The following is a 13825-nucleotide window of genomic DNA, read 5'->3' as shown; positions in this document are numbered from 1 at the left end:
TATTAGATCTGCTGCCCCCTCCTGATCGGGTCTCGGGACAGTCAGGCTCATCAGTAACTTTGCGCATGTACGCAGCTCGTGTGACGTAACACGCTCCGTTCCACGCCATCACGCACGGAGTTGCGGCGGGGCGGAAAACAGATCCGCTGCGGGATTGGAGCGGACGGTGAGCGGCAGGGACGGCTCATATGGACTCGGTACCGGCACCGGGATCCAGCTCAGGTGAGTCCCCGCGCGAGTGAACGCCGCCTTGCTCCCGGTGTGCTGCGGGTTCGCGTGCGTGCGGCAGCTCGCGCTCAGGTTTGTTCCTGTCCACGCTTACACTGTTTACAAAGGAGCCATTCACGCCGGTGTTCACACCGGCTCCCCTGAGCCCCCACGGGAAGTGACAAGCCTTTGAAAACGGCGTCCTCGTTTCACCGTGACGCTCAGTAACGTTCTGCTCATCACACAACACAGCGCGCCGCCGTACTTCGTGACGTCACCGCAGTAGTCCGCTCGTGCCACGCTCTCACACCGGCTGTCCAGGTGAGGCAGAGGCACGCGTGCACCTGGATCAGTCAGCGCAGGGAACACCGGGACCCTACGTGCCTGCGCGTGCACACCGGCAGCGTGCACCACCTGTAACCCGTTTAGCACATCACACCGTCAGATTCCGCTGCTGCTCACGGAGGGTGGAGGTGCTCAAAAGGCCTTCATCATGATGATGTTGGTGTTTTGTGTGAGTGAGTGAGAGAGTGTGTGAGAAGGAGTGTACTACGTTTACAAATCTTTGTGGGGACCAACATCCTGGGGACAAAGTGTCCGTCCTCACGAGTTTGAAGGTATTTTTGACACTCAACATGTGGTTTTAGTGTCATTGCTACAGTTGTTGTTACGGTTATAGTTAGGTTCAGACTCAGGGTTAGAGTAAGCGGCTGGGGAAAGCATTATGTCAACTAGATGTCCCCGCAAAGATACGAAAACACGAATGTGTGTGTGTGAGAGCGAGAGTGAGCATGTGTGTGGTGGGAAGCGGAGTAAGTTACCTCCATCATCACCAGTCAGAGGGCGATGGTTAATCATCGTGGTTCAATAATGTCACAAGATACCGATAACATTAAAAACAAGAGACAGATAACGATAAAAAAAGAGAGTTAACCATTAAAAATAAAAGGGAGATAACGACTTAAAAAAAGAGAGATAACGACTAAAAAAATTAAATGGAGAGATAACAATTCAAAATAAAAGACAGATAACGACTAAAAAAATAATGATAAAAAAGAGCTAACGGTGAGAAATAAAAGAGAGATAATGATTACAAGTAAAAGGGAGATAATGATTATAAAAATAAATGAGAGATAACGCAAAATTTAGAGCAGCAGTGTCTGTAACATTCAGGAGGAATGGTCAACAGCCTGAAGGAGAGAATTCTTCAAATTGCAGATGAATATCCAACTGTGACAAACATTGTTCTGCATACAGGGTCAAATGATGTGTCCAAACAACAGTCGGAGGTTCTGAAACGGGACTTTACTAGATTACTAAATACTGTAAACTCTCTGAATGCAGCTGTATTCATCAGTGGACCTGTACCGCCCGTCAGAGGAGGAGACGAGAGATTCAGCAGGTTGTTTACACTGAATAAATGGCTTATATCAGCATGTGCTGACCACTCAGTGCATTTTATCAACAACTTTAATATTTTTTGGGAATGCAGGCATCTGTTTAACCCTTTAAGACCTACCATAGAACCAAGTTCGCCAGAGCTTATATTATATTTTTACATGCTGTGGTGCCATTTTTGGGAGCATTTCAAGTTGCTATACATCAATACAACAATTATAGCCCAGATTTTAGTAATATGTATTCATTAAGTGCATAGTAATCACATAAATTGCAAAAAAGTGCAATAAACTACAAAAAAATTTAAAATCGTTTTTGTTTTTTTAACATATATTTGTAGTTAGAGAAATTTAAGAGGCTTATCCCTCAAAACTGTAAATACAAAAAAGTTGCACAAAATAGTTTCCTACCACAGGAAATTTATTTTGAGTGTCTTCATAGTTTTATTTTTGAAATACACCAATTTTTATACACTGCAGGAAAAATGAAAATAAATATTATACTGCAAATTTGCAAAAAAGCAGCATATGCATCAAAATAAACTATTTCCAGCAGTGCAATATGAGTCCTAAGCATCCCAGAAACGACACAGAAAGTCATGAAGTCAAAGATAACTTTTAAAAAATCCAGTATAGGCCCTGACGCCCTGATGGTAAAAAAAAACTACATTTCCGCGAAAATGACATCACTTCCGGTTTCGGGCAGGTAATGGCGGACATGCAAAAGTTCGTGCTGACGTCTATTCCAACGTAGGAAGTGTTATGAACAGCTGATCGGATCGGCAAAGCCTGTTTCTGGAATATTATGTTTTTGTTGCTGTAAGCGCTTTTTATGCAGTTTTTGCAAAGCTTTATGTGGAAGGAAACTGTGACCGAGGACAAGCTGATGGCATAAGATGTAAGTACAACTCCTCCGGTTTCATATGCAAAAAAAATTATTGCGCTAGCTTACGTGGTTGCAGAGCTACCGGGATTTAAAAATAGTTATGCAAAACAGAGCGTGCCCGCTCCGACCGGCTCTAAAGGGTTAAAGCAAATGGATTTAATTTTAACAAGTCAGGGGTGAAACTGTTCACCTCCAACTTGTTTTATTCCATACGTCATCCATCTGTGCTTGGTGCCAAGGCTGAGATAAACGAGGAGTTATCTCATAAAGAGGAACAAACAGTACTCCAAGAACAGACAAAGCCCAGCAGAAACCTTGAGGAGGAGCTCCATTTGCCCCCACCCGGGAAGAGCCTCAGAAAGGAGAGACAACCCCTCCTAACTACAGTTTTATCAGTGAGGCCAGGGTGAGCAGGAGAGGAGGAGGGGTTGCTGTCTTATTTAATGAATCATTTCAATGTAAGCAGCTATCTCCTGGAAGTTTTCAGTCTTTTGAATATGTGGCTTTACAGCTGAAGGCCCCATCCAAAGTTGTGTTTCTTAATGTTTACAGGCCTCCCAAATACTGCACAGACTTTTTTAATGACCTCAGTGAACTGCTGTCTGTGATCTGTGTTGATTTTGACTGTGTAATTATTGTTGGGGATTTTAACATCCATGTGGACAACCCTCAGGACAAAGGGACTAAAGACCTGAGTAACACTCTGGGCAACTTTGGGCTGACTCAGCATGTAACAGAGGCCACACATAATAGAGGACACACTCTTGACCTACTGATCTCCAAGGGCCTGAGCATTTCAGAGGTTACTGTGTCTGATGTGGGCGTGTCTGATCATTACTGTGTTTTCTTTGAAAGTAAAATCTCAGCCCACACAAATATATCAACAACAGTGATCACAAAACGGTGTATAACTGAACACAGTAGTGCAATTTTTAACCAGGTCTTCCCATTAACACCTGACCTGTCCAGAGGGTCAGTCAATGAGCTCGTCAATAGCTTCAATGCTAAAATGTTAAATGTAATGGACACTATTGCTCCCATTAAGGTGAAGGTTATCTCTGGAAGGAAAAAGTCTCCATGGAGAAACTCCACACTAGTGAAAAATGAAAAAAGAGAGTGTAGGAAAGCTGAGCGCAGATGGAGAAAAACAAAACCTCCAGGTTCATTATGACATCTATAAAGAGAAACTTCACAATTATAATTTACAACTCAGGAGTGCAAGGAGGTCCTACTTCTCTGATATCATCACTAAAAACAGCCATAATGCTCGGGTCTTATTTTCTACAGTTGACAGGCTAACAAACCCTCCTGTGTCAGTTGCAGCTGAACTTCATTCGACCATGGCCTGCAATGACTTTGCCAAATTCTTCACAGAAAAAATCCAAAAAATTAGACAAGCAATTGGTACATCAACAGCAGATCCAGAATATGTACTGTGCCCACCGAAAAACTGTTTAAACACCATGAAACAGTTTCACCCTATTAACAGCAAAGACCTGGAGGACATCTTAGGTCAACTGAACTCCTCCTCCTGCTGTTTATATGTCCTGCCAACAAGTTTTTTCAAAAAGGTCTCAAAGACTTTGGAGTCAGACCTGTTACAGATCGTCAACTTTTCTTTAATATCAGGCATGTTTCCAGAACCACTAAAAACTGCTGTAATAAAACCTATACTGAAAAAGGACAATCTTGACAAGACACAAATGAACAACTACAGGCCCATCTCAAATTTCCCACTCTTAAGTAAGATCATTGAAAAAGCAGTTTCTCAACAGCTCAATTACTTCTTAACCCTTGTATGGTGTTCGGGTCTGTGAGACCCGTGTTCAGTTTTTTTCAAAAGAAAAATTAAACAATTAATTATTTTTTCACGTGTAAATGTGTTGTGTCTTTCCACTCACTCCACTTGATTATAACTGATTTATTTATAACATTTTATATAAAAGAAAAACGAGAAGCACATTAATTCATAAATGTGATCTAACAAAGGTAAAGGGAAAAAATTAACCATGTTTGCTGTTCATATGTCTTGTAATTGGGATGAAGTAAACATCTGTTGAGTAATTTAACATAAAATTGTTTGATAGTGTTAATTTGGAAAGCCAAAACTCTAGCGGGTCCACCAGACCCATGAACACTGGCTGAGTAACAAAAATACGAACACCACACAAGGGTTAACACAGAATAACTGCTATGATGCCTTCCAGTCAGGTTTTAGACAGAACCACAGCACTGAAACCGCTCTGACCAAAGTGTTCAATGACATATGTCTGAATACAGACAGTGGAAAAATGTCAGTCTTAGTTTTACTGGATCTCAGTGCAGCATTTGATACAGTTGACCACAACATATTACTCAAACGACTGGAGAACTGGGCAGGTCTTTCAGGAACTGTACTAAACTGGTTCAAAACATACTTAGAAAATAGGAAATACTTTGTATCAATAGGTAACTTCACATCTGAGCAGACAAGTATGACATGTGGAGTTCCCCAAGGTTCCATCTTGGGACCCTTTCTGTTTAACATTTACATGCTCCCACTGGCACAGATTATAAAGAACAACAAAATAAACTACCACAGCTATGCAGATGACACACAAATATATATCACAATGTCACCAGGAGACCAGGCTCTTGGTAAATGCATTGAGGAAATTAATTACTGGCTGTGCCACAATTTTCTCCAGCCAAACAAAAACAAAACTGAGGTAATAGTCTTTGGCGCCAAAGAAAAATGATTACAGGTCACCAGAGAACTTCAATCTATACACCTAAAAACCACAAACCAGGCCAGAAATTTGGGTGTAGTGATGGATGCAGACCTAAACTTAGAAAAACACATTAAGACAATAACAAAGTCAGCTTACTATCACCTCAAGAATATTTCAAGGATAAAAGATCTGATGTCTCAACAGGACCTGGAAAAACTAGTCCATGCATTCATCTTTAGTAGGCTTGACTACTATAACAGCATCTTTACAGGTCTACCTAAAAAATCAGTCAGACAACTACAGCTCATTCAGAACTCTGCTGCTCGAGTCCTCACTAAGACCAAAAAAGTGGACCACATCAGTCCAGCTCTGAGGTCTTTACACTGGCTGCCTGTCCGTCAGATGATAGACTTTAAAGTTCTGATGCTGGTCTATAAAGCTCTGAATGGCTTAGGACCAAAATACATCAGTGACCTCCTGACCCAGTATGAACCTTCCAGATCCCTCAGGTCATCTGGATCTGGTCTTTTATCAGTTCCCAGAGTCAGAACCAGACACGGAGAAGCTGCATTCAGCTTTTATGCTCCTTATATCTGGAACAAACTCCCAGAAAGCCTCAGATCAGCTGAAACACTCAGTTTATTTAAATCCAGGTTGAAGACTCACCTATTCTCAGCTGCATTTGAATAAAGCACCAAATCCACACTTTTAAGCTTAAATTTCAAAACTTACATTTAACTACTGATTTTATCTATTGTTCTGATTTTATCTGTTTTGATTTTATATACTGTTTTGTTTGTTAATTAGTTTGTTTGTTTGCTTGTTTTAATCAATTTTAAATCATGCTTTTTATTTGTTTTTGTTTCTAATGTCTCTGTAAAGCACTTTGAATCACATTGTTGTTGAATTGTGCTATACAAATAAACTTGCCTTGCCTTGCCTTGCTTCTGGGTTCGGGTGGCGTTTGGGTGGTGACCCTAAACTCTGCAGCTTTTACTTGGAGCTGTTGAACGTTGACCAGAGGCAGATGTATTGGGGCGTGGTGTTCAGTTTGAAGAAGGGCTGCGACTCACAAGGACTGAAAATGCAGAAGTGTTTTATCTGTGCTGTGATGCAACATCAGAGGCAGGAAATCAGCAGAAAGTCATAAACGCACACACACTGAGCTGATCTCAGTAACCTCTGACCTCACAGCTTGAACTGTGACCACATTCAGCACACACACATTATTAGAATAAGACATACTCTCAGGTAAAGGTACTGGTCGTATCTCAGGGATGTTGAAGTGTGCTTACACGGTGGGCTGGACCGGTGAAGCAGTCCTTCCTGTCTCAGTAATGACTGCACGTCTCATCCCTGATGCTTTCTTTTGGTAGCTCATTCGCCAAACTGTCCTAGATTAGCCCAAGGTTTCAATAAATCAGAAAATGTTTACCTATAACTGGCAGGCGGTGCTAGTTGCATGCTCTCTTTACACAGAATGCATCTTTAAAATCCTTGATGCTGGTTTCACCAACTGGTATTCCAGGAAAGTGCAGTCCAGCGTTTGGCTAACGTCAGTGGCTCACAGCTCCTGTGGCTTTTTAACAAGTCCATCAAATTCCCTGACCACTTCGGGGGGCTGTTACAGTCAGTGGTTTGAGGTGAAGCTGAGAAGAATAATGGCTTTTTTCTCAACCTGAACACAGATAAAGGCTCAGCCATGCTTCACGGGGAGGACAGCTGTACGGCAGTAGAAGATGGTGGTGAGGAGGACCAGCACCGGCCTCTTATCCTGGAAAGAATTGAGAAGGAAACGGGAAGAACCTGGAGAACGGTTTTGTCTCAGCGGCTCAGGAAGCACTGCTCCTGCACGCCAGAGAAGGCCAAATCCAGAATCCTCAGCTTCTTCCCGGTTCTCCAGTGGCTGCCGCGCTACAAGCTCAGGGACTGGATCCTGGGGGATGTTATGTCAGGAGTGATTGTTGGAATCCTATTGGTTCCCCAGTCCATAGCCTACTCCTTATTGGCCAACCAGGATCCCATATACGGCCTGTACACATCTTTCTTCGCTTCCATCATCTACGCCCTCCTGGGCACTTCCAGGCACATCTCGGTGGGGATTTTTGGAGTGCTCTGTCTGCTCATTGGCCAGGTGGTGGACAGGGAGTTGGCCCTGGCGGGATACCTCCCGGAGAGCAGCCTGAGTGGGAATGACAGCAGTGTCCCGTTGGCTGGAAATGACAGTGGTGTGGTGGGATGTGACCGGAGCTGCTACGCGATTGCCGTGGGGGCCACAGTTACCTTTACTGCTGGGATTTACCAGGTAAGTGTGCAGGGGCACATGTGGGCTTTAATGACTGAGCATAGAACGACACTACCTTACTTCTGCTCATCTCTTTCAGGTGCTAATGGGCCTTCTGCAGGTGGGCTTTGTGTCTGTCTACCTGTCGGACTCCCTCCTCAGCGGGTTTGCTACAGGAGCCTCCTTGACCATCCTGACGTCTCAGATCAAGTACCTGCTGGGCCTGAAGATCCCCCGTCCTCAGGGCTGGTTCACTCTGTTTAAGACATGGTACGGCCTGCTGAGCAACCTCGGGAACACCAATGTGTGTGACCTCATCACCAGTCTGGTGTGTTTGGCAGTACTCATACCTACGAAGGAGCTCAATGACCGCTTCAAGTCCAAGCTAAAGGTAAAAGTGTGGCGATATAACACTCCAGTAAAACTAAAATTAAACCTCCTTTTGGCACCGTCGGCCCTAAGGATGCTGTTGGTGGCTCACCTGGTCATTTTGTGAAATAAACTCAACTGTTGGTTTGTTTCCTTACCGAACACATTTCCCTTTGTAAATTTATTATTTATTTATTATTATTTGTATAATTTTCCTTATTATACAAATATTCATTCTATGAAAACAAAAAGCACCCTGTTTCTACCTGTGTGGTTTACTCTGTCCTCGCCCTCACCTGTCCTTCTCTAGGCTCCGATCCCATTCGAGCTCTTTGTGGTGATAATTGCCACCCTCGCATCTCACTTTGGCCATTTCAACACCGAATATGGGTCAGGTGTGGCTGGGGCCATCCCCACAGGCTTCCTCCCTCCTCAAATGCCCATGTGGTCTCTGATCCCCAACGTGGCCGTCGACGCCTTCTCCATCGCCATCGTGGGATTCGCCATCACCATCTCACTGTCGGAGATGTTCGCCAAGAAGCACGGCTACACGGTGGATGCCAACCAGGAGATGTATGCCATCGGGTTCTGCAATATCCTGCCATCGTTCTTCCACTGCTTCACCACCAGCGCCGCACTGACCAAAACCCTCGTCAAGGAGTCGACCGGGTGCCAGACGCAGCTGTCAGGGCTGATCAGTGCTCTCCTCCTGCTGCTGGTTCTTCTGGTGATCGCGCCGCTCTTCTATTCCCTCCAGAAGTAAGAAAAGCAGGACGTCAGTCTAACCTCTAAATGATTGCTAACTAGTCTTCTTGCAGACTGACCTCCTGATGAGGTCGTTCGAGTCTCGATCTTAAGTTTTAATAGGAGCAGCTTTTATGGCTTGTGCCGTCTTTACCCCATCACTCCTTCAGCTCTTCCATGCTGAGGACGTTGATGCAGGTAGAGGCCACAGCTGTGTGTAAGCTTCTGATAGGCTGCGGTGATCCTCACCTCTCTCCTCTCCTGTTTCTGCTCAGGTGTGTTCTTGCTGCCATCATCGTGGTGAACCTCCGCGGTGCTCTTCGAAAATTCACCGATATTCCCTGCATGTGGCATGCCAACCGCATCGACGCCTTCATCTGGCTGATCACCATGGCAACCTCAGCGCTGGTCAACACGGAGATGGGGCTTCTTGTGGGGGTTTTGGTGTCGGCTTTCTGTGTCCTGGGCCGAACTCAGCGGGTCCAGGTCCTGAAGCTCGGCCGGGCTATGACCAGGGAGCATTACGAAGATCTGGCGTCTTACAAAGGCCTCCAAACGCACCCCGACGTGGCCATCTTTAGATACGAAGCGCCAATCTACTATGCCAACCAGAGCCTGTTTAAAAAGTCTCTGTACAGGTGTGTAGGACTTGACCCTGTGAAGGAGAAGAGCCGCCGTGTCAAGTTCCAGAACAGCAAACTGCAGGAAGAGGCTGCCGGAGTCCCAACTAGCAAAACGGACGAGAAAGAGGCCGAAGCTCCTGCAGCCGTCACCCTGATGATGGACACAGCCTCCCGTTACTTACGCAGGATAGTGATCGACTGCAGCGCCGTCTTGTTCCTGGACACTGCCGGAGTGAATGCTCTAAAGGAGGTCCGCAAGGATTACCGAGAGCTGGGGGTGGCGGTGGAGTTGGCTCAGTGTAAGACCTCTGTGCTGGACACGTTGGAACGAGGAGGATACTACTGCAACCAAAAAGGAGGCGACGCAGGAGAGAACCGCACGATCTTCTTCACTATCGAAGACGCCGTCCGCCACGTCGAAAGCCGCAGCACTCCTAACGGAGACTATAAGTCCTAAAGAGACAACACGTCTATGTTTACATGTCTGCAGCGTGTGGCTGCACAGATGTGCCTTTGTAACAGTTTTCTGAAGTCCTACCTTCATCTCAGGTTTCTGCATCCAGACAGGTGATCAATCACCACAGTGTGAACGTCCATGTACCGATAACTCACCTGTGGACTGTATAAGAAGAACCAGCCACCCACGAGGAAAGAATACCCAGACCCTACCTGACAGCTTGAGTCTGTGTCTAAGGCAGACTCAGCAAGTTTACATCTGCATAGTACAAGTGCTGCACAGTGTAAAATATGTGTTTTATACTGCACGTGGGAAATATGTGTTTCATAATGCACAGTACTGCACAGTGAGTACAAGTACTGCACAGTGTGAAGTTCAATTCAATTCAACTGTGCAGTTGGAAGTGTTCCCAACTGCACAGTACAAGTACTGCACTCTGTGTACAAGTACTGTACAGTGTGAAATATGTGTTTCATAATGCACAGTACTGCACAGTGTGTACAGCACAATGTGATATGTGTTTTATACTGCAGAGTACAAGTACTGCACTCTGTGTACAAGTACTGTACAGTATGACACTGGTCATGCCCTAGTGTTGTTTATAGAAACCAGAGCCGTATTCTGACTTAATTTTTAGATACTGAGTTGGAACGATGCACGTGCACATGTTCAGGATGACGACTGGGGTTAGGATTTAAAACAGGTGTAAATGATTTAGTATTTTTTTTTGTTGGTTTTTTTTATAAGGTATAAACTGGATTTTTTGCCACAATCAAAAACGATCGTAATCGTCTGCTGTTTCGTGTTTGGGTCCATCAGTCCAATCATGACTGACGCCTCAGGGCAGGAAGTTTGAAACACATGTAGAAAAAAGCAGCAGCTCTGCTGCTCTGAGGAGAGACATTGGAGGTATCTAAATGCTTTAGATTTTTAGATCAGAACCCTGCTGGATAAAAACATAGATTCTTCATATGTGCTTAATAAGAAGCAGCCATCCTGTGCCTGAACATGAATGTACGTGCAATGACCCGAGGAAGCATTTGTCTGTTAGCACTGATCACAGGTGTATGCATGTGCTTCCAGATCCTCTGACAGACGAATATTCCTCCGGTGAGGATGAGAGACTCTTCCTGTTTAACTGTTAGCTGCAGTCACATGACCTTGGCCTGTGCCTTCTTTCTGTGAATCGGGTAATGAATTAGGCAAAGTTCGAGTTGAAGAAAAACAAAAGTGCAGTGTGAGATTTCGAGGTTGCTGTGATGTTGATTCGTGGGGGTCAGAGATCATGGGTTGTGCCTTAGTTAACCTGACCCCCCCCCCCCCCACACACACACACACACACACACGATGAACATAGCCTCCCGTTACTTACGCAGAGTAGTGATCGACTGCAGCGCCATCTTGTTCCTTGACACTGCCGGAGTGAATGCTCTAAAGGGGGTCCACAAGGATTACGGAGAGCTGGAGGTGGCGGTGGAGTTGGCTCAGTGTAAGACCTCCGTGCTGGACACGCTGGAACGAGGAGGATACTATTGCAACCAAAAAGGAGGCGACAACACACACACACACACACACACACACACACACACACAGCAGAGAGGGGTTTTGATGTACTTTCTGTAGCTTTAATGAAACCTGCCTCAATAAACTTGGTAGCATTATTATTCATAGAGCACTTAATTATTAGAAAGGCCGAAGTTAGTTCTTAAGCAGATGTATTCTACAGTTTTTTATTATGAGAAAATTTTTTATGTATACGTGTTTCTGAGTATGTGCCTAAAGCTTATGCACTAAAATTTTGTACATGAGTTTTACTGTAAAGCAGCACAATCCTGGCAGCAGTTTTACTCTTTGCGCTTTTCAAAGCTGTTTTATTAACTTAAATATCCAAACTCTCCATCCTGCTTCCATCTCAAAGGGTTTAATCATGATAATCAGATAATTGAGCGGCTTATCTCAGCTGAGACCAGAAAAGTTTTTTTGCTCTTGACCTTTCAACCCTGCTTTGTTTAATGTATGTTCACAGCACCAACGTTAAGTTTTAATGCTTGAACCTTTTAACTAGCTGATCAGGGTAAGAACAGAAGTTTGTTCTCAATGCAAAAGTGTTGCTGAAATGGAGCGTGCTGATATGCAGTGATGGAAGATTTTAAACTGAGAAAATCTTTGTAGAGTTGTTTTTATACTGGGTGTATGTGACAGGACGTGGCGTTTCCAGCCTCTGTCCTTGCTAATTTAAAGCAGTAGTGGTATATATTTTATAGCTGTTTTTACAGAGAAAATCAAAAAGAATTATGGATTAGTTTTGCTGCAGAGTTGTAAAAGTTGATCACACAGCTGTTGATGGAGGTGAATATGCTCGGTGACGCGAGAGTTTCATGTCGTTCTCCCTGAATGCTTGCCCGAGCAGCTAAACACACACGCGGTGCTTTTAGAGAACAAAGTCCTCGCTTCTGTATCTAAATGTTAAACAGAAAAACATGACGTAAGCTCCCATTTATTCCAATCAGCTTATTTAAGTTTGTGTATCCTGGTATCAGAATGAAGCTGTGTTTTACTGGAAAATAAAATCCTGTCTGATTCCTCTCTTGTTTTTCTTCATTACTGCATTTACATAGCCAGCTCTTATTCTGTAACAGTGGTTTTCTGTGTGACGATTTCCTTCATTAAACCAAAGTTAATGCACTTGATGAGTCCAGATGAGAAAACAGAAGACCTGCAGTATAAAAAGCAGTTTTAAAGTAGAGGGAAAGTAAAGAGAGACTCGTTTGGTCTGTGGGGAGTTTCATGGTACTGAACAATAATTGTAGAAAAGATGGACGATGCCACAGCACTTCCTCCCATTGCACAAAAATGAAGCCAAAATACCCCTCTTGTGGGAGCTGCCGTGTTGCGCTTTTGGAGCTGGAGTCTGGCTGGTAGAGACTTGAAGTGAAGTATCTGTGTGACCCTCCCGCCCACACACCCACTGGACGTGACCGCAAACACACCTATGGGCTCAAATTGTGGTCATAAATATTTTTTACTTGTAAATCAGGATTTGTATGTGTTTTACACACACAAATTTGTATTTGGTTTACACATACAAATTTGTGTGTGTGTAAAAAATATTTGTGTGTGCACATAGCAAAAAGATACATGTGAAACTCTGCACTCAAGTTTCAACTTACAAGTACGAATTTTGACCCTATTTTTCTTCCTTTCAGCTGATTGGTCAATGTCATGTCAAACTGACACAAACTGAACTATCCAATCAGAGAACAGATGGGTTTGGCTGTCGAAGGGATGCTTTACTGAGTTCCAGGTCCTTGAAGGGTAATACAGTTTGAAGCTGGAGGATCTTTATATAAGCTAGGTCCTTTAACTTTTGGTAGCTGTTGAAAGGATACAGTTGTAGTATACCAGTGTTCAGAAATACCATTATTACTTTAGTATTACTATAACACAAAATCACAGTTCACCCAGGACCACTGCTATGAGTCATACTACTAAGCATCGGACGCGGCATGATCTGTGCTCACCGCTAACTAAGAGTGAAGGATCCTGAATTTGTTGCGCTGGCTGTTGAGCTCTGCTCGTATATTGTTTTTTGTGGTCTAGGTGTACTAGATGCACCTGATCCTTGTCGTTTCAAAACGTATCTCTCTGACTTTATGTCCTCTACGAGAGTTTGTGTTGTATTATGTTCAAATGTTTAATAAAAACGTATCGCTCATTCATAACAAGGAAAGCTTTGTAACTCTCCCGATTAGAGAAGAGTGTGTCATTTCCACATGCTTTTCCTCCGAGGTCGACCTCCCTTGAAAACGCTCTGGAGGTCCCTGTGTAAGCACGTCAACCTGTGAGAAAAAGTTTACTTGGACACCCAGATGTTTTCCTTCATGGTGTGGCGAGAAGAGACGTGAAAGGGCATTTATCCTTCAAGGACCTGCAGTTCAAAAAAGCGCCCCTTCGACAGCCAAAACCATCTGTTCTCTGATTGGATAGATCACTTTGGTCAATGTCATGTCAATCACAATCAGCTGAAAGGAAGAAAAATGGGGTCAAAATTCATACTTGTAAGTTGAAACTTAAGATAAGATAAGATAAAACTTTATTAATCCCTCGGGTGGGTTCCTCTGGGAAATTCGGTTTCCAAAAAGCACAG

The 13825-nt window shown here is 43.9% G+C and overlaps 1 protein-coding gene across 1 annotated transcript; it reads left to right on the top strand.

Moving 5' to 3' along the window:
• The first annotated feature begins 77 nt into the window (after positions 1-77).
• On the top strand, positions 78-11027 carry slc26a2 (solute carrier family 26 member 2). Its single transcript, XM_080901084.1, has 5 exons — positions 78-222; positions 6890-7506; positions 7586-7876; positions 8165-8613; positions 8874-11027. The coding sequence occupies exons 1-5, from the start codon at positions 189-191 to the stop codon at positions 9676-9678; spliced, it is 2196 nt and encodes a 731-aa protein (XP_080757210.1). The 5' UTR covers positions 78-188; the 3' UTR covers positions 9679-11027.
• Positions 11028-13825: the final 2798 nt, after the last annotated feature.

The sequence above is a fragment of the Rhamphochromis sp. 'chilingali' genome (genome assembly GCF_963969265.1).
Source record: "Rhamphochromis sp. 'chilingali' genome assembly, chromosome: 13".
Lineage (NCBI taxonomy): Eukaryota > Metazoa > Chordata > Actinopteri > Cichliformes > Cichlidae > Rhamphochromis > Rhamphochromis sp. 'chilingali'.
The sequence above is the reverse complement of the archived record's forward strand: the minus strand, read 5'-3'. Positions and strand labels throughout refer to the sequence as shown.